General features: G+C 35.9%; 2 protein-coding genes across 7 annotated transcripts; one reads left to right on the top strand and one right to left on the bottom strand.

The window, feature by feature from the left end:
• Positions 1 to 9165: 9165 nt before the first annotated feature.
• si:dkey-261j15.2 lies at positions 9166 to 14979 on the top strand. 3 transcript variants are annotated; one of them, XR_015492902.1, is made up of 4 exons: positions 9175 to 9648; positions 11046 to 11450; positions 12960 to 14428; positions 14587 to 14979. XR_015492902.1 is itself a non-coding variant. In NM_001326584.1 (3 exons), exons 1-3 carry the CDS (start codon positions 9252 to 9254, stop codon positions 13226 to 13228), a joined length of 1071 nt encoding a protein of 356 aa, NP_001313513.1. In that variant the 5' UTR covers positions 9166 to 9251; the 3' UTR covers positions 13229 to 13525. The 3 variants fall into 3 exon arrangements, 1 of the variants encoding a protein (NP_001313513.1); XR_015492901.1 differs by having other exon boundaries at positions 12960 to 14530; NM_001326584.1 differs by lacking the exon at positions 14587 to 14979 and having other exon boundaries at positions 9166 to 9648; positions 12960 to 13525.
• On the bottom strand, positions 14183 to 20414 carry zgc:113227. 4 transcript variants are annotated; one of them, XM_087255567.1, is made up of 4 exons: positions 20226 to 20373; positions 16005 to 17887; positions 14613 to 15840; positions 14183 to 14534 (listed from the first exon to the last, which is right to left on the bottom strand). In XM_087255567.1, the coding sequence occupies exons 1-2, from the start codon at positions 20361 to 20363 to the stop codon at positions 16778 to 16780; spliced, it is 1248 nt and encodes a 415-aa protein (XP_087111693.1). In that variant the 5' UTR covers positions 20364 to 20373; the 3' UTR covers positions 14183 to 14534; positions 14613 to 15840; positions 16005 to 16777.
• Positions 20415 to 20772: the final 358 nt, after the last annotated feature.

The following is a 20772-nucleotide window of genomic DNA, read 5'->3' as shown; positions in this document are numbered from 1 at the left end:
TTTCCCGTTGCATGAATGTCTTCCTGAGGCAGATTTGCTTTCAAGAAAATTTTCAGAGAGTATGTTGAGGTGAATGAGACAAATGTAGACAACACAAGAAATGGTTTCAGAGCAATCAAAGTAGAAACAATCTGTCAAAAGAACATCTGTTTTCTCAGGCAGTTGTCCTTGTCAACTGAACTACAGTGCTGTATATCTTACAAATGTCCTGAACTGAACGTTCTTATAGTGGCGTCGGACTTGACTCATAAAATACAAGTGTTTGATTTGACCACATTGGTAAACAAATCTGGTAAATTAACATTTATTTAAGGGTGTGAATTGCATTATGGGATGTTGATCTCTGCTCTGTCAACTTTTGATGTTGAAAATTCAACTCTACAGTCTTACAAAGTGACTTTTATTGACCTTTTACTAATCTGAAATAATATGATGTATAAGAGATAATATATAGAGAAATAAGTCTGTAAAATAACAGAAAATGTACTGGTAGTTTAATACAAAGTTTTTGTAACATGATATACAACACCAACCCAGACAATATATCACTTTAAACTATCGAAAAGTCACTTTTTCAATCTTTTCAAGGTTAAACGTTGTTGTGAGAAGATCAAGGATAAAAGATAATAAACTGGGAAAAATGAAAAATAAAAACAAGAATCACAAAATATGGAAAACAGCTAATTTATGGATTTTTTTAAAGTGCAAATATACTAGATATTTTTTAGATCTAGATTAGTTCCAGTTTTGGTAGTAATACGCACACTTACATTATTGTTAAGCAAAAAGAGTAATGGTTAATCAAAAATTACTGAAAATAAACTATTGAAAATTGAGATGTTGCTTTCGAATTGTGGTTCAAAAGAAGCTCTAATAAAGACAAACTAATGAAATAGACCTGAATAGACTAAATTGAAGGGTACAAACAATTCTGCCCACATCTAATAACTGGATTTAATAACTTTGCCATGATGACAAGAAATATTATTTTATTAGATGTTTTTTAAGATACTAGTATTCAGCATAAAGTGGCATTTAAAGGTTTAACTAGGTGAGTTAGGGTAATTAGGCAACTCAAACAGTGGTTTGTTCTGAAGACAAACTAAAACAAATATTGCTTATGGGGGCTAATAAAATTGACCTTATCGTTTTTTCTTTCTTTCATTTTTTAAAAATAACTGCTGCTTTTATTCTAGCTGGAATAAAACAAATAAGACTTTCTCCAAAAGAAAAAAAAAAGGAAATTCTGTGAAAACATTATTTTTGTTAAATGTCTATTTGTCCATTTCCAATTTTTACAACCTCACTCTTTGTGCTTTATTAGATTTGTACAACATTCCACAAACAAAAAGTTCATCTTAAGTGACTGATTTGATTTGCTTGCTATGCCTGTCAGACTCAAATTTGTGTAATGTAGTTAGAACAGAGATGGCCAATGTTAATGTCCAACTTTCAACCTAAAATCAACCAAATATCAACGCCTAATGACGTTCCAGCTTTACATTGTGTGGACGTTATCACTATGATGTCTGTCAGATGTTGGATTTTGGTTGCCATGTCTGAAAAATCAATGTCAGTATTTGACGTCATTATGACGCTGGTGTAAGATGTTGGCTCGACGTTGGATTTTGGTCACTTTCCAACATAACCTACAATCAACCAAATAATCGACGTCGTTTGACGTTGTTATTGGACATCAAAATAACGTTGTCCTCAGATGCTGGCTAGACTTGAATTTTAATCACCTGACATCACAACCTAAATCTAATGTCTTATGATATTGTGTACCTGTTGGGTAATAACAAAATGCACTACAGAATGTTACGTTTACACACATCCATGTAAATGCATCAGGTTTTTACAGCGTAATACTCACTACTCTTAAGTACTTTTGAAAGGTCTACTTTTTACTCATACTTTGAGTAATATTTACAACAGATACTTTTACTCTACGTGGACCATATTTTTAGGCAATAATGGTATACTTTTACTTGAGTATGATTTTTCAGTACTCTTTCCACCACTGCAGTTTAGAGACTGCAATTTCTAATTTAATGTAACTTTTTGTTTTGTTTGTTTTATTGCGATGATCCAAAAAGCTAAATGGAAATTAAATGTTTGTATTAAATTAGTACGATTTTTATTAAATGCACATACTGTCACCCGATGGATAGAGCACAATACAGAGACATCAGTGAGCAAATGGAAGCAAAAGCTGATTCTGCTTGACTAGTGAATTCAGCATTGAATTCCACTGTGCTATAAAAAATGTGATTGTATTTTTATTGTTAGAATTTATACTGCATTAGTTAATACAATTTAAAGTATTATTTTCTATTTATTTTTAAATATTATGAAACCAACTTTAATGAAATAGAGATGGTTTATTTACCTTCAGCCCATGGCACTCAATGACATTTGGTTTTTAGCCCTTCATACAAAAAAAGTTCAAGCAAAAAAAATGATGTTGAAAGTAATAATTCAGATATGACCACTAGCTGCTTATTTTGTATATTGCACTATTTTACAATGTATTTAAACTACTCATAAAAAAATAGTAGACAAGCTTTTTGTTACTGCATTGTCTTTTTTCCTATTGTGTCGCTTTTTAAATACTGGCTAATAGACGTCTCTGATGTGAGGAGACTTGGCTCCTTCCCATTTTGGCAGTGACTTTAGACTATAAGCAGGAGCCCAAATAACACGGCACTGAAATGAAAATCAATGCAGGAGGAAACACTGCCGCTGCCAGAGGGAGGTATGCAAGGTCACAGCCCCGTATCATATTTCCCAGACACAAAAATCACAATATTTTCCAATAGGGTCATGTTTAATCTAGAAAAGCAGCATATAATTGGTTTTATAGAATCTGCTGTACAGGGAAGATTTCAAGGGTTTGATACTAAATGTAAAGCCTAAATTCCAACTGAGTAATCGGTCATTATAGCAACAGGAAAAACCTGTTGGATTGCTTCTGATTTAAAAACTTTATGCATGATGAAAAAAATCAATCAACTAAAAATATATAGCTTTTTGAACAGATATACAGTAGTCAACATTTGAAGAGGATCAAATATGTTTTTCAAAACCCCAAATTGTTTTTTTGTACTTCAAAGTTTGACTTCTGTATGTATTTTTCAAGATTATATTTAGAAGGCAAACATTTTATACCAAGTTTGTTAAGTCTAATTTGGGTTCAATAAAGAGTTCTTAATGTTTGTCTCTCAAGTCTTTATCATACATGAAACATGAATAGCAAAATATCATTATGATTTACAGTGCTTAGCATATAGGAGTACACCCCATTTTGAAAATGAATATTTGTATCCATTTCTCAGTGAATATAGGCAATATATTTTGGTGATTTAAACAAAAAAGATTTATTTAACAGATATATTTATTAAATAATATTTTTGTCTCCGAGCATCTTTTAATTTTTTTTTAAATATAATAAAATTAAATTCAAGCAAAATGTTGAAAAAAAAAATACAACCTACAAAAAAATAAATAAATAATAATAATAATAATAATAATAATAATATATAAAAAAAGATTGCAACAAAATTTCTCTCTTCTTTTTTTGCTTTTCTTGACTTTTCCTCTTTTTTTAATTTGTATTTAATATTTTTATATAACATAAATTTGGTTGTACTTGATTTTGGACCATTCGTTCATTCATTTGCATGTTGGCTTAGTCCCTTTATTAATCTGGGGTCGCCACAGCAGATTGAACCGCCAACTTATCCAGCAAGTTTTTATGCAGCGGATGCCCTTCCAGCCGCAACCCATCTCTGGGAAATTTTGGACCATTATCGCATGTTATTTTGTTAGATAAGCTCCTGATTTGTCTTCAGTACTGACTAATCTAATGTATATGCACAAATATAATATTGTATATCCTTTTAAAAATGTGAATTTAAAAGAAATTAATTTGTGAGGGGTGTACTTATATATGCTGAGCACTGTAAAATAACTCTTTAGTGCTCTTTAAATATATATCTGTGTTTATTAAAATAATTAAAAAATCATTAACTGACAAATTAAAAGCTATTGCACAGTGATTAATTCTCTAGAATAATTAACATTAAATATTTTACTGTTTATCTATAAAATATGGATAGGGAAAATAGATATCTAATATCTTACCATTTAACTTTTTATTGATGCATGTCTTTGTTTTCCTTAAACAGCACTATTTATTTTATGCATATCACTCAATGCCTTGCTGATTTTATTCATTCATTCATTCGTTTTCTTTTCGGCTTAGTCCCTGTATTAATTTGGTCGCCACAGCGGAATCACCCGCTAATTACACAGCGGATGTTATATTGAGTGGATGCCCTTTCAGCTGCAACCCATCACTGGGAAACATCCATACACACTCATTCACACACAATCATAACAGACAATTTAGCCTACCCAGTTCCTCTATACCACGTCTTTGGACTTGTGGGAGACACCGGAGCTCCCCGAGGAAAGCCACCCCAATATGGGGAGAACATGCAAACTCCACACAGAAATGCCAACTGACCCAGCCGAGGCTTGAACCAGCAACCTTCTTGCTGTGAAGCATCGTACTCACTGCACCACCATGACCTTTGACTTAGTCTCTTTTTTAGAGGTCGCCACAGCAGAATGAACCACCAACTATTCCGCATACATTTTACACAGCTGATGCTCTTCCAGCTGCAACCCAGTACTGGGAAACACATAAACATTATTCAGTTATCCTATAACACATGTCTCTGGACTTGGGGAAAAGCAAAGCACTCAGAGGAAACCCAAGCCAACATAGGGAGAACTTGCAAACTCTACACAAATGCCAGCTGGCCCAGCCGGGACTCGAACCAGTGACCTTCTTCATGCCACCCTCTCGCTGATTTCATTATTGTAATAACCCAATCAGCAATATTCTGCTACAATTTCTAGAATTGAATTCTTTGTTAAAGAGCATCACTGTAGGATCTGATGTTGTCTAATGCATCTGGTATTGTCAAACAGGTTTAATATGGACCTTTAGATGAAACATCATTGGCCTTGGCAGTAGAAGGATGCCATTTGCTCACCCAGGACGTAGGCGTATATTGGCACAGGGTGAACGACAGTCTATAGGAAAGATTTGAGAGAACATCCGGCCCTTGCTGACTTTTGTTCCGTTTGTCTGCCTCGTGTAGATGATTAGCCAAGAGCGAGAGGGAGACAGAAGCACAGATGGCAAACTCTGATATATTTGAGCTGCATGAAAGAGTCCATGGTCAAGCATCTCGCTTTAATTATATCTATTTATCAACATTCTTTTTCTTACTGTTACAAAAATAAATAAATATATATATATATATATATATATATGTGTGTGTGTGTGTGTGTGTGTGTGTGTATATATATATATATATATATATATATATATATATATGTGTGTAAGTATATATTTATTTATATATATATATATATATATATATATATATATATATATATTTATCTATTTATATATATATATATATATATTTATTTATATATATATATATATATTTATCTATTTATATATATATATATATATATATATATATTTATTTATTTATATATATATATATTTATCTATTTATATATATATATATATATATATATTTATTTATATATATTTATTTATATATATATATATTTATATATATATATATATTTATTTATATATATATATATATATATATATATATATATATATATATACACACACACACACACAGGGAAAGTGAGAATTATTAGCCCTGCTGTGATTTTTAAACAAAACAAAAAAAACACAAACTAAAAAAACTGCGGTGGCGCAGTGGGTAGCAATGTCGCCTCACAGCAAGAAGGTCGCTGGTTCGAGCCTCAGCTGGGTCAGTTTGCATTTCTGTGTGGAGTTTGCATGTTCTTCCTGTGTTTGTGTGGGATTCCTCCAGGTGCTCCGGTTTCCCACACAGTCCAAAGACATGCGCTATAGGTGAATTGGGTAAGCTAAATTGTCCAAAGTGTATGTGTGCGAATGAGTGTATGGGTGTTTCCCAGTGATGGGTTGCAGCTGGAAGGGCATCCACTGTTTAAAACATATGCTAGATAAGTTGGCGGTTTATTCCACTGTGGCGACCAGAGATTAATAAAGGGACTAAGCTGAAAAGAAAATGAATAAATGAATTTTACAAATTAGGTTTAAGACATTTGATGTTAATCTCTACTGACAGACATTTAAAGACAGCTCTGAGGTTGTTGGTTAATTGTACAATCAATCATTTAGTGAATTATTGCATTAATTATACTTAGTTTAAAATTTGCTAACTTGCTAATTTGCTATGCTAACTAATTAAAAAAATTCTAAGTTTTTGAAGTAAAGCAATAACTCTGGTACTACGTGATTTACTCATTGCCCCAGTGACTGCCGTTTTGGGGCGGGCTTAGAAGCCACGCCTTCTTTTGAAGAATTATACAATATAAATAAAATATTTTAATGACTTTTTTTTTTTTGCCAATGCATCAAACAAATCTCCTTTGAGACTCTCCTTTGTACATTCTCCTTCTTCTGTCTGATCAGGGTTTGATTATTAGTTTTTAAAGGTGCTGCATGTAAGTTTTTGACCCTTCTAAAGCATAAAAATACCATGATATGTTTGCAGATATTTAAGAAACATGCTAAGTGAAAATTCTTGTTTATCTGAAAAACAATGCTTAAGTCAGATATCCTGCTTTAAAAATGTGCGTTTTGTGTCAGAACATCTGTCTTTGTTTTGAGTCTTTGAACCCGCCCAATGCCACTTTAGCCAATTATATTTCAGCACTCCAAGTTACCTTGATGGAAAACAGCATATTTCATTCATCCAGAAACGCTCTTAAAGCATTCACCCATGAACGAAATGCGATCTCCAGTGGACAGTAGCAGCCTCCAAAATGAGAGGCAGATTCAGAGTTCCAATGAGGTTATCAATTAGCAAATAATATAAATATTATGAATGTAAACATTAGGTGAGCAGGTTACATTGTAACCCCATGTCCTAACAACAAGATATGTGATGAGATTTGCGGTGATGAGCAATCTGGCTGTTTGCACCAGACGAAACAGGACAGAAATTGAAATACAGCCATTCAGAAGCACATGCACTCACTCATGAAATGAAAAGGTTTATAATCTAATTAATACATATTAAACCTCTTTAGCATTATTAAATGTAGATGCTGAATCACTGATATGTGTTTGCATTATTTCACAGTTCTTAAGTTCAGATTTTAAATGGTTTATTTTATTTTCTAAGATCTGAGCTGAACTATCTGCTGCTGCTTCCAGTAGTATGGCAATAAATGTCATGTAAAATGGCCATCAAACTCACATTATTAGTATTTAACAATGAATAAAGCACATGGATTTAGCCTACTTAAGGTGATCATTGACAGTGTATTCTGTTGTTCAGGTGCAAGAAATAGAAGCCGTTTCTAATATATAAATTTGAAGTGTTTGTTAGAACAAAAACTGCTTTTAATATGGAAAATATTTCTTCTATCGCATGCTGTTGCTTGTATTTAGAACAATATTTAAATCGGCCTTTAGGCTCAATCATTAGACTCCTTTTGGTCCTCAATCAGCTGCCATAAAAAAAAAAAAATAAAAAATAATCAATATGTGGACCCTTTTGGATTTTCAGAAGCTATGAAAATTAAAAATATAAAAGAGGAAATACATTAGGACTATTATTATTGTTTACATCCCTCCAAATAGTCTATACAGTGTTTGTATAACCGCATCCTCTGTTGAAACGACGGTTGAGTTGCTCCCAGTGTTGTCGGCTCCCATGAGGTTTGTGCTCTGTGTGAAATAAATGAAAGCCGCTGTGCTATAAATACATGTCATGCCTCTGATTTAAAAGACCTTCAAGAATCTCACTGTCATACTCAACTAGCTGAAATATTAACTTCTGGGTAAGAAGTAATAGAGTAGCATTTATCTTTGTTACATGGCTTCAAGGGTTTTGGATCGCACATATGTAAGTATATACTGCCATCTCATGGCCAAAGCTTGTGTACCAACAATTTTGGCTTCCTAGTGGTTCCACTGAAATAGTACATTCATTCATTTTCTTGTCGGCTTAGTCCCTTTATTAATCCGGGGTCACCACAGCAGAATGAACCGCCAACTTATCCAACAAGTTTTTACGCAGCGGATGCCCTTCCAGCAGCAACCCTTCTCTGGGAAACATCCTCACACACATTCACACACACACACACTCATACATTACGGCCAATTTAGCCTACCCAATTCACCTGTACTGCATGTCTTTGGACTGTGGGGGAAACCAGAGCACCCGGAGGCAGGGAGAACCTGCAAACTCCAAGAGAAACACCAACTGAGCCGAGGTAGTTGCTCATAGCAAGAGGCGACAGCACTACCTACTGCGCCACTGCCTCGCATATAAATATACACATAGCCCTCGCTGTAGCTGACACGAACTTCTGTCGAGTGTCGAGTCCCATGAAGATACTCTAGATGGAAACTGTTGTTTTGAGTTTACTTTATGATTAACGCCTGCTGGTTCCCGCCTCTGAATGAGCGAGTTTTAGCTACTTCTACATTCAAGACTGTGTTCAGAAACAACACCCGCAAAGAAACTAGACACAGAGAAATATAAAAACCTACTGCCAGCTAGCGTTTCGGAAGTGTTATTGCAGAGCAACACAAACAGCATGCAGAAGTATAAATGCACGGATATGCAAAGGCATGCGCCGTGAGTGGGTCAGGCCAATCACTCAACGCAGAAGTATAAATCAGCCTTTACTCCTATTCATAAATCTTCTCCCATGGCCTCAAGGTATAGTGGCATCCACCGAACTTTCAGTAATGCCTGCAGAAGTTTCACACATTTTCACAGTTTTGTTGGGAAGCATGCAATCTCTGGTGCAATTTTATTCATTATTGATGTTAATGGCTTAATGAATAGGCTTATTCATTTGTCGCCGCCTACTGACGTAGAACTGTAACAAAATGCAAGATCATTCTTGTCTAATAAATGAAACGCCACACACCTTTATTTAGATAATATTGAGTGTATTTTAGAGCCAATATGATCACATATAGGCCCCAAAAAGTCCACTTACCTCCAGTCAGGAACCCAAATCCACAGGCGGGTAAATATGACGTCACCAGGAAACGATTTCAAAACAACAGCCTTTCTATCTGTAGCAACCACGCTGCTGTCTGCAGTGACCGTGCCTTTAACTGAACATCCCACAAAATGTCCGAGGGTAAACACACGCTGTGGTCTTCAGAGGAAATCAGCGTGCTGCTCGCGATATGGTCCTCCTCAGAGATCCAGGAGAAGCTGGAGAGGTCGAAGAAGAAGCAAATAGTGTACGACGAGATAAGCCAAGAAATGATGAACGGCGGCTTCAATCGCTCGTCCGAGCAAATCGTAAACAAGCTGAAAAAGCTTCGCAAGGAATATAGGGATCTGAAGATGAAACCAAGCAAACGCGGCCGTGGAGGGCACAACAAGAGAACATTCGACCACGGAGTTATGGAGTCGATTCTGGGAGACCGACCGTCCAGTCATTTCACCAGGGCCTTGAATTCGGCTACGGCCACTGTGGAAACAAACCCCGAGTCGCCCGTGTGCTCTGAGGATGAAATAGGTGAGTTCCCGCTATTTTTAGCCCACTTATCACATACACAATTTGTTTATGATCTTCGCATTTTATTGTTTTATATATAACAGGTGTACCTCAAATTTGTCCAACTAAATCCATAGTAACTAACTTAATCAGCAACTTCTCTGAATGAGAATATAAAGTAAACCATGTGAACGCTACCATGTTAACCATTTTGTCACTATATTTGTTTACCATGGTACTTCAAATATTCGGTTTGAAATTTCATGCAAGTATGACTTGAAAACAACATTAGCACTATTTATCCGACTGTAAACAATGTTGTATTTTGATAGTCATTTACGGTGGCTGCTTGCATGTTTTCACCATTTAGAATTTGCAAAGAATATTTTTGTGAAATTACATTATTAAGGAGAAAATCCAAAAGTGTGAATATAAAACCAACTTTACCTCAATCTGTTTTTTTACCCTGGTAACGCATACACAATTTGTGTAAGAGTTTTGCATTTTATTGTAATATAAAACAGGTGTACCTCAATATATTGTTCAACTAAAACCATAGTAACTAATCAGCAACTTCTCGGACCGATAAAATATAAAGTAAAAGATATGTACGCTATCAAGTTAGCCATTTTGTAACTGTATTTATACATTTTTGATAAGTAAAAAATGATAAATATGTACAAACACACACACACTATTATTGAGGCAAAGTCATTTTTCTATTTAAACATTCGTTAAGTGTCATCTTGTGACACGCTCGCTATATTGTTTACCATGGTAATTTGAAAATTTGGTCTGAAATCACATGCAAGTATGACTTGGAAAAAAAACAAACATCAGCACTATTTATTTGACTGTGAACAATGTTGTACTTGGATGGAAATCGGCTGCTAATATGATTTCACTATTTAGAATTTGCAAAGAATACTTTTCTGAAAATACATTAGGGACAAAGTACAAGTGTGTGAATATAAAACCAACTTTACCTCAATCTGTTTTTTTAACCCTGGTAACGCATACACATTTTGTGTAAGATTTTTGCATTTTATTGTTATATAAAACAGGTGTACCTCAATATTGTCCAACTAAAACCATAGTAAATAATCAGCAGGGCCAGACGGAATCTGTGGACGTTTTTTGCTATTTCTGCGGAGAATTTGTCAGATTCGTGAAGTGTTTTTATTATTATTATTATTATTTATTTTTTATTTTTTTTTAAATCACTTGACTCGCTAAGAAGAATACGTTTATTTTTTTTTTTACAGAAGAAATGCTATGTTAAATGTCATCTAATTAGTGCTTGTCAAATAACATGTCATTATTTACATCACTTTTACCACATCACAATACATCCCTGCAAGAATACCTATACAGTTAGCTAAAAATGTAAAAATTATTTTCTTTTATTTTTTTTGTAGGTAGTAAAGTACACGAGCACAAATCTGTACAACAATGGACTTCAAAAGAAACCAACACACTGCTCACCATATGGTCTTCCACCGAATTCCAGGAAAGATTAGAAAAGTCGAAAAGGCGGAAGAGAGTATATGAAGACATATGCCAGGAGATGGTAAATGCTGGATTTACCCGTACAACTGAGCAAATCGTTAACAAAATCAAAAAACTTAAAAAGGAGTTAAAGGACCAGAAGATTGAACCAGGTAAAAGCAGCATCCAACTGAACATTAAAACCGATGAGGATGACAACCATATGGACAATGACCTGGAAAACTTACCAGCCAATCAATTGTCTGAAGCGTTAAATTCAGCATCAGCCATGCTTGAGATAAAGGCCGAATCGCTTTCTTCTGCAGCTGATCTTGGTAAGGTTTTTTTTTTTTTTCCTACACGTTTTCAATGTAAGCTGTCAAACTATTTCTTCACAATTTGGATGTTGCTAATTTTGTTGTAGCTGCATTCATATGTTTGGCAAGACTAGAATAGGCTGATTTATACTTCTGTGTCAAGCGCACGTATATAGCCAGGCTCGATCGCATACCCCTCACCATGGCCGACACTGGCGTTGCAACAATGCATAGCTCAAGCTCTGTGATTGGTCAGCTTGGTGGCGGTGACAGGTGTGGGCAGTGCTGAGAGTCAAGAGCCAGATGGAACAATGTTTTCAAGTGTCGAGTCTCCTGAAGGAGCTTCAGATGGAAACTTTAGTTTTGTGTTTACCTTATGATTAAAGTTATTGCACGTTCTCTGCTTCCCACCTCTGAATGAGCGAGTTTTAGCTACTTGTACATTAAAGTAGCATTCAGAAAAAAACTAACCACCCACACACAGAGGAACACAACCTACTTGCGCTGTGGGTCATGCTGATCACTTTACGCAGAAGTATAAATCAGCGTTTAGTCAATGCTTTACATGAAAGGTCTGAACGATATGACAAGTCTTTAATCGATCTTTAATCAATATATGTCACTATATAGTGTCATTTGTCTCCATTCAATTAATCAAGTTTATATTGACCACATGTAAATGACTATTACTTTCTTACATTTAAAAAAGAAAATCCACATGAACCAGAAGCTGCAACCTATATATATATATATATATATATATATATATATAATAAATAAATAAAAGCTATCAAATAAAATTATCAAAAAAAGAAATATCAAATAAATATGATTAAAGTATAAAACCCTTTCAAAAAGAAATTATAACAGGTGCAACATTAAAATAAAAATATTGCTAATAAAATTGCTTGTGAACATTGTACTTTCAAAATTCCAATTTTACAATGCTGTTATTCATGCTTCTGTCTGTGTCGCCGTAATGGCTTGCGTTTATAAATTCTGAAAATAAAGCATACAAAGCATAATGTGAAACGATAGACATTTTATTTTTTCCATACGATATTAAAGTCAACATTTTTAGCTCTCCTGTGATTTTATTTTTTCCTTCCTTTTTCTAATATTTCCCAAATTATGTTCCCAGATCTTCACTTTACATATAAAAACTATTTTAAGTTTTTATTTTTTTTTTATTTCAATATTATTAGCTCCCTTAAGCAATATTTTTTTGATTGTCTACAGAAAAAAACACTTATACAATGATTAAATTGCACTTTAAGCGGAATACTAGCTTCTAGTAAAATATTATGTACTGTCATGGCCAAGATAAAATAAATTAATTATTAAAAATTAGTTTTTAAACTGTTATGTTTTGAAATGTTGAAAAAAAAATCTTTTTACGTTAAACAGAAATTTTGGGGAAAAAATATATAGGAAGGCTAATAATTCAAATGTATAATGTCATATTGCATAGCCCTAGTACATTTAGCTCTTTAATTAAATGTGCTGCTGTTATTATGTTGCTTGCAGATGATGAAGTGCTGAACCAACCTGAAACGTCCCTCAGTTCATCTCAGACGCTAATAAAAAAGTCTTTGGGATCAGGCAGAATAAGGAAGAACGATTCAAACCAGGAGCTGCTTGACTATTTACAGACTGCTGATGAACGGTTTATGGCGCACGCCAAAGAACTTAATACAGCCATTCTCAATAAAATGGACGAAGCTACCAATTCTATGCTTGGACTTTTGGGACGCATGGTGACTCTAATGGAGGCACAGCAGGAAAACAAGCCATAGACATGCACACTCAATTCATGTTTGCGCACAGAGTTAAAGCTAAACTGAAATTGATTCTGTGTATGTAACATTTTTAACGTGTTCCTCTGTTTTAAATGGTTATTTTGTATATTATAGAAGTCATGGAATTTCATAACTTGTTCTATCCCTGAAATTGCTTTTGTTTTTTCTTTACAACACCATCATCTTTGTTCATATGGAAGTAGTGTTGCAAACAAAATTTGTCTCCTACAAAAGTGGATTATTTTGGCATTCTGAGGTCTTGTCCACACTAACACTGATATTTTCATAACCTGACGTTTTTTGTATGTGGTTTTCTGTTTGTCTACACACAAATGCAGTATCAGGTTACTGAAACCAAAACCCGTTGAAAACTCTAGCCAGGGTGAAGATATTAAGAAACTTTGGTAACTGTGTGGTCATTTGGCCAGTGAACAATGTTGCAACAGCGTGTGCAACTTCTCAACTTTTGTTTGACAACAGGTTATGCAGCTCTTTGTACTTTTTCAGGAATCTGATTGGCCAACATGGCCTTATTCTTAGTGTTAAATCACCATTTGATGGTTTGGCATGTTCTTAACATGAGATTGGGCTGCTGTATGCAAGTTTTAGACTCTTCTAAAGCATAAAAATACCATGTGTTCTGCAGATATGTAAGGAGCATGTTAAGTGAACATATTTGTCTGAAAAACAATGCTATTGTCAGTTTACTTTAATTATTAGTCTTTGTTTTTGGTCTCTATAACCTGCCCACTGCCAATTTACCCAATTATATTACAGCACTCTGGATTGCCTTGGTGGAAAACACCATAGTCCATTTGTCTTGAAGGCCGCATCAGTGTATGTAGTTAACAATGCAGCCTCATTGGTGGTGAACAGCAGCAGCCTCTGAAATGAGGCGCAGATTCAGAGTTATGAAAGTCAATTGCAAATAATATATTACAACCACAAACATTAGCTGAGCAGCATATATTTTAATGGTGCCAAGACTCAAGAGACACGCAAATTTACTGTCTGACCAGATGACAGAAACATTTAAATACAGCTGTTCAGAAGAACAGAATAGTGCATTGCACTTCAGCAAAATGTTTCAGAATCTAATTAATACATACTAAACCTCTTTAACATTATTAAAAGTACATGCTGAGTGACTGATATTTGTTGGTTTGCACTGTCCCACAGTTCTAACATTCATCCTAGGTAAACTATCTGCTACTGTCTTCAATATGGCAATAAATGTCATGTAAAATGGCATTCACACTCGCATTGGTAGCATTTAACACTGAAAAATAAACACAATCAGTACCTGAGGTGATCCATGTCATAGTAATAAACGGCAATGTCATGGATCACCTCAGGTACTGATTGTGCTTTTTTCAGCCACGAGAAATAAAAAACATTTCTAAATTAAAAAATTGTGTTGCTCGCTTGGATGTAGCCATGTATCTGAATCTAAACAACCTGCGTTTGCCTGGCATTGTCAGAGAGGGGGCTGGGTAAAAAAAAAAAAAAAGTGTTTCGATTTTGAATTGCAATACCAAGTTAAACCACTGGGCGTCAATCTGACATACTGCACCTTTATATAAAAAGACAAGGGAAAAAACTTCAATAAAAATATCAGTGTACAAGTGGACTTCACCTCATACACAAAATATGGACACCCTGTGATTTGCTCCTATAAAAACATTTTATCTGCCAGGTGTGAAAGTAAAGCTTCTCTAGTGAATAAACCATTAATTGTTTTTAACAAACGTGCTTTTCTTTTTTGTTGCAAACTTTCTGTGATTAAAATAATAGTGAGAGCCTATTTTTGAACCCTTACATGTAAAATAGCATCTCTCGATAGAACACCATCAAACCTATCATGGTGTCAAACGCTTCAGTCCTATAGCATTTAGCAGTTCCAACCCTGCTTTAACAACACAAACCCGACTTACAATGCCATTTTTAATAATTTGAAGACGGTTGTAGCATGTCAGACTGTAAAATCTCAGTTGTTATGTCAGACTGAACAACAATCAAGACACAAGAAAACTCACCCGGAGTTTGACGTCGTTCATCGTTCAGCCACACTTTTACGATCCCATGTTCTGAAATGATACCTCACGGCAAACATAAACAAACTGTAACTAATTTTGCTCACAGAAAAAAACGGGTTGTCGTTCTGCATTTCCCCACGCTGATTTGAAGTTGAAGGCTTGATTGCCAATGATGTGCCAGCCCTGTTAATTATTAATGTGCTTCTCCTGAAATTAGCTAAAAAACTTCACTTAAGCTGCGGTCACACTGGGCTTTTCCTCCCATAGACTTCCATTCATACGCACACAAACGTGTCAGACCGGAAACGCAGTATCGTGCTTAGAGTTTCGCAGGTTGCTGCGGTTCAAAGTTGGTGAACTCTGACCTGCAAAATTGCATCACTTGACTGCGCGAGACCAATCGAGGGTCAAAACATGACCTCTCTGGACAGAAATTTAAAACATGGAGCAATCGCTCGCTTATTTAAATGTCTAATAAGCTTGTTTACTCCCACCCTTTTTCGCAGCGCCACATATCAGAATTTCGCACACACAAACTCTAGTGCAGGAGTGCTCAATCCTGTTCCTGGAGATCTACCTTCCTGCAGATTTCAGTTGCTACCCATATCAAACACACCTGCCTGTAATTATCAAGTGGTGTTCAGGTCCTAATTAATTGGTTCAGGTGTGTTTGATATGGGTAGCAACTGAAATCTGCAGGAAGGTAGATCTCCAGGAACAATATTGTGCACCCCTGCTCTAGTGTGACCGTAGCTTTACTGAGAGATTTCTGCTACTGTCTGGCCGTTCACTGCCTTTCTACACCTCCCTTTCTTCATGTGTTCAATACTTTCTGTTATTTCAGAGAGAAAGAAAGGTTTAACTCCTTTAAAACTCCTATGTCTTTTGTTGGGCAGAGGGAGACTAAGCAGTAAAACACAAGGCAGCTTGTTTTTGTTCTGCTTCTTTATAAGCTTCAGGATGTGTTGTCTGTAAGTGTTTATAATGGCTGCTTGTATTGTTGCCGTGTACAACTTTCCTATCACACATACTGCTTGCACAACGCTTTTTCAGCTAATGAGGCCCACAACACGCTACCTCTCTGCCATCGTGTCATTCCGTAATGCAGAAGTGTGTGACTTGCGTGTGCTGAATGTGTAAGTTATCTGAATGTGTATCTGAAGTTAGCTGAATGTGTAAGTTAACGCCGCAGATTGATTGGTGTAACGTCTTGTATACAAAGTGTCACTGACAATCCTGTACACAGCGCTAAAACATTTAGTAATGCAGAAATTATTAAAATATAGTAAAAATATCAACACTTAAAAAAAAAATATCGATACCAAATTAAAAGCTTCTGTGTATCTATATATCGATACACAGGAATCGATGTGCAAATCCCTAACGAGAGCCACGGAACCAAAAAAACTTGACATGTTCAATACATATTTTTCCTGCTGTATACTCCACACATCAATTATAAGAATATTCATAAAAAGATTCCACCAAGAATCCGAAAACCATAATAGCATTAAACTACTACTTGAATAATATCACTCTGTCTGATGAAGAAGTCTGATAATGCTTCTCGTACGTCCGTCCCCTCTGGTTGTCCATTCTCTATAAATTCCTGAACAGGGGGCTGCAAGTTCAGATGGTCAGTTGAATGGTCCTCTGAAAACTGGGTTCCTTTTTCCTCACAGATATTGTGTAGCACGCAGCAGGTCAAAGCCATCTTCTTCACCAGCTCCACTTTACAGTCATTTCTCCTGAAGAGACACTGCCATCGTGCCTTTAGCTTCTTGAAACTCAGATCCGAAACCGATCTGGCGCTACTCAACCTGGAGTTGAAGCTTTCCTGCTGCGGGGTCAGTCCACCAATATCGGGAAACGGCTTCATCAACCAGTTCTGCAAGGGATAAGCTGAATCTCCAATTAGGTAGTATCCAACATCACAACCGGAGATGTCTACTTTGTTGTGGTTCAGCAAGTCTCTTTCACTCAACAAACTCCATAAATAAGACTGTCGTAGGACCCTTGCATCACTTAGGTTTCCAGAAAAACCAACGCATAAATCCCAGAAGAGCCCGTTCCCGTCTACTACTGCTTGGAGTACCACCGAATGCCAGCCTTTTCGGTTAAGATAGCCACGAGGGTTTTTTTCAGGCGCTATTATTGGGATGTGGTGTGCATCAATTGAGCCAATACACTGTGGTACGTTCCAGCAATTCTCGAAGACGTCTGCCATCTCCTTCAGCTTTTCGGGACTTGGAAATTTCATGTGCACGGGCACAAGAATTTTAATGACGGCACTGCAGAAGTCCTGCACACAGTTGAACACAGTGCTCACACCAACCCCGAAAAGCTGACTGACATATCGATACTCGCTGCCAGTGGCGAGCTTGCAGAGCGCAATGGCAACTCGTTTCTTTACAGGTACGCTCAAGCGGAAATTGGTGTCTTTTCGTTCAAGCATATGTCTGAGGCGGCGGCATATGTACTCGAAAGACTCCCGCGAGACTCGGAAATTCTGGATGAACTCTTCTGGAGTGAATTCAGGCACAATGACGTCCCACCAGCGGTGCTCTCGCGGATGTGACCACACAGTTGCCGTCCGTCTTCTCATCAACACCAAGGCTATCTGTAAGGAAAACAAAGGTGTATGGATTTAATGTAATGGAAACATTCAGCTGTCTTTCTGTTGTGAGACAACAAACAAAGCCTCAAGTGTGTTGTACATATGTTATACTTAAGACTTTAAGTATTATGTTTCGAGTTAATTTACACACCCTCAGACCATACCTGTCATCTCTCCCGTTTTTCCTGGGATTCTCCCGTATTTTTTACTGTATTTTATGCGCCCGAAATTTTATCAATGCGACCTTAAAATATATTTGGAAGCATTTCTGCGAGTGCTTAAAATTGTTGTGTGCAACCAATTTTTACTGCAAAATGTTCACCACATGCGCGGATTCGGGAGTCATTCACGCAGAATGCATCTCTAAGCTCTTTATCTGCACTTGAAACGGGAAACGCAGCACTCAGGAATGGTTTAAAACAGTTGTCATGTCAACTTGCTGCAGTAAACAAAGCCAATCCGTAATGCTTGCCCCGCCTTCACGCTCTTCTTACTGGCCCCCTGCTCTAACACTGAACGCGAATGATTGGTTAATATCAGCTGTCAATCACTCAGACAGCGCCTTCTTGCTTGGGATGACAGAGAGAGCTACTACCACAAAAAACTAAAGCGCTGAAGATGAGAATGAAGATAACGCTGACAGATTTAGTTTTAGAAACCATGGCATCTAAAGTTATAAATAATGACTCATCTTACTAGTGACCATGTGCTGAATGTTAATCCACCATCTACACTTTTCCAAGAGTGGATAAAAGACTACCATTGGCTTCAAGTCTGCTATGAAAAGTCTGTGGGATGGAGTTTTCAGGTAACTGTTTGCCACATCTAGCACGAGAGCTTCTGTTTAATCCTTCATATAATCGCCAGATGCTGTCCGCCGTGCAAGGGGCAGCTATATGTCAAATTTAACACCACGTACACCATCACAAACAGGCTTACACTGAGTAAACTAATATCACTAACGTTACTAATGAAAAGACCGGTATTGCTATTAACATGACGTATGCATATAATAAGGTACAGTATATGTCAAAAGCACAGTTATACCGTTAACAGATTCATTCAAGCAGTGCGGTCAGGGCCGATGAGCGCTCCGTGTATGCTTTAGTCACTCAGTTATGTTTTAAAATGTATTTTCTTGTGAGAACGGGATTTTGTTGAGACATATTTTTCTTACGCTTGCATATATAGATTTGTTTTGCTTGTTAGTTTGATTACTGTTGAATTCAAATGCAATAAATATGTTTGTATAAAACGTGTAGCGTTGCTCATAATTGGTGGGTGCGACTAAATTTTGGCTGATGAGCCTAAATTTTTAAAGTTAGGAGCACCGGTGCTACCAAGCAAAAAGGTTAATTTCGAGCCCTGCTTGACCTTCTTTGCTTTTAGGAACTTTAATGTGGAGGCTAAAGTATGAGAAGGAGCGCTATCTTGCTGAAGAATTTGCCCTCTCCTGTGGTTTGTAATGTTATGGGCAGCACAAATGTCTTGATATCTCAGGCCGTTGATGCTGCCATCTACTCTGCAGATCTCTCGCACGTCCCCATACTGAATGTAACCCCAAACCATAATTTTTCCTTCACCAAACCTGACTGATTTCTCTGAGAATCTTGGGTCCATGTGGGTTCCAGTAGGTCTTCTTCAGTATTTGTTATGATTGGGATGCAATTCAACAAATGATTCATCTGAATAAATAAAAAATAAAAATTTACATTCTGCCACTTTTACAAATGATCAACTAGAAGTTATAATTTGTTGCTCTTACAACTGGGATCGACGATAAGACTTTTGTCAGGTAATGTATAGTTATGAACACAATAAGTTACTATTATTAAAACAAAGTTTTAAAAACGGAATCCAAACACAAAAACAATTATTATTACATTATTAATGCACAAAAATACATATTTTGACAAAGGAAAAGCCTTGTTTTTTTGTCTCTGTATTTAGCCTAGCTGAAGATTTGAAATATATTTTCACTTAGTCTTAGAATTAATGGAGGGTTTTTAATTCATTAATTTGCATATGTAAATAAGGTTTAATTAGCACACATTCAGAATTATGTGGATTTAACATCATTAAAGCCACAAATTCGTACAGAGACTATTTAATTCATTGGATTATTTTTGTATCATTCTTTTTAACCATCCTCTGGCCAAAACAGAATATATGACTAACACATGACTATTTTGTGATTTCCCGCTCCGTTTTTTGCATGTTATATATTTATTCGTATTTTAGCTTAACAGTCAAGAATCGCATTGTAAAATCCCCAGTGTTCCAGCACGTGTAGTTGAGAATCCTGCACGTTCATAATGCATATAATCAAATAAATGCTTACTTGTCGTCTTGTGCGTAGACGTTGTCTGTGACATTGTCTTTGAACTGCGTGAAGTCGTTGAATTAAATTACTTTGTATGTTAATATACGTTCTCAAAACGAGAAGGCAGACCTGCAAACAACGAGCGTAGTGCGCCATGTTTGTTTATGGGCGGTTACGTCGTCGCGTGTAAGATTACGTCATTGCCTTGCTCTCCCAAATCTGCTAACATTGATATAGGTATCACAAGAAAAGTGATGGATTCTTGGATTATTATGATAAATATTATCGAAATATCACGGATACATAAGTCCTTCTTTGCTTTTGCTGTATTTGTGTTATGTATGTATCTCTGGTTAAGTTTTTCCTTTACATTTTCTCTCTTTTGTTTCTCTTTTTATTTATTATTTTTATATGTTTATATTATTTAACATGATCTGTCATTATCATTGTTACTATCATTGTGTTTTTTGCGTAAAATTGGATTTTGTATGTTTGTTATTGAAGTCAATAATAAAAAAAAATAATAAATGAAGAAAAAAACATTGATATAGGTTTTCTCTTGGTG

This window comes from Danio rerio, chromosome 6, assembly GCF_052040795.2.
Source record: "Danio rerio strain M-AB ecotype USA chromosome 6, GRCz13ab, whole genome shotgun sequence".
NCBI lineage: Eukaryota > Metazoa > Chordata > Actinopteri > Cypriniformes > Danionidae > Danio > Danio rerio.
The sequence above is the reverse complement of the archived record's forward strand: the minus strand, read 5'-3'. Positions and strand labels throughout refer to the sequence as shown.

Bases quoted from the DNA above. Each gene is read 5' to 3' on its own strand.
- si:dkey-261j15.2 (NM_001326584.1), top strand. From the start codon at position 9,252: ATGTCCGAGGGTAAACACACGCTGTGGTCTTCAGAGGAAATCAGCGTG. The intron at 9,649-11,045 runs GTGAGTTCCCGC...TTTTTTTTGTAG, and splicing joins GTGCTCTGAGGATGAAATAG to GTAGTAAAGTACACGAGCAC. The intron at 11,451-12,959 runs GTAAGGTTTTTT...TGTTGCTTGCAG, and splicing joins TTCTTCTGCAGCTGATCTTG to ATGATGAAGTGCTGAACCAA.
- zgc:113227 (XM_087255566.1), bottom strand. From the start codon at position 20,363: ATGGCGCACTACGCTCGTTGTTTGCAGGTCTGCCTTCTCGTTTTGAGA. The intron at 17,888-20,225 runs GTAAGCATTTAT...TTTTCCTTACAG, and splicing joins GTCTACGCACAAGACGACAA to ATAGCCTTGGTGTTGATGAG.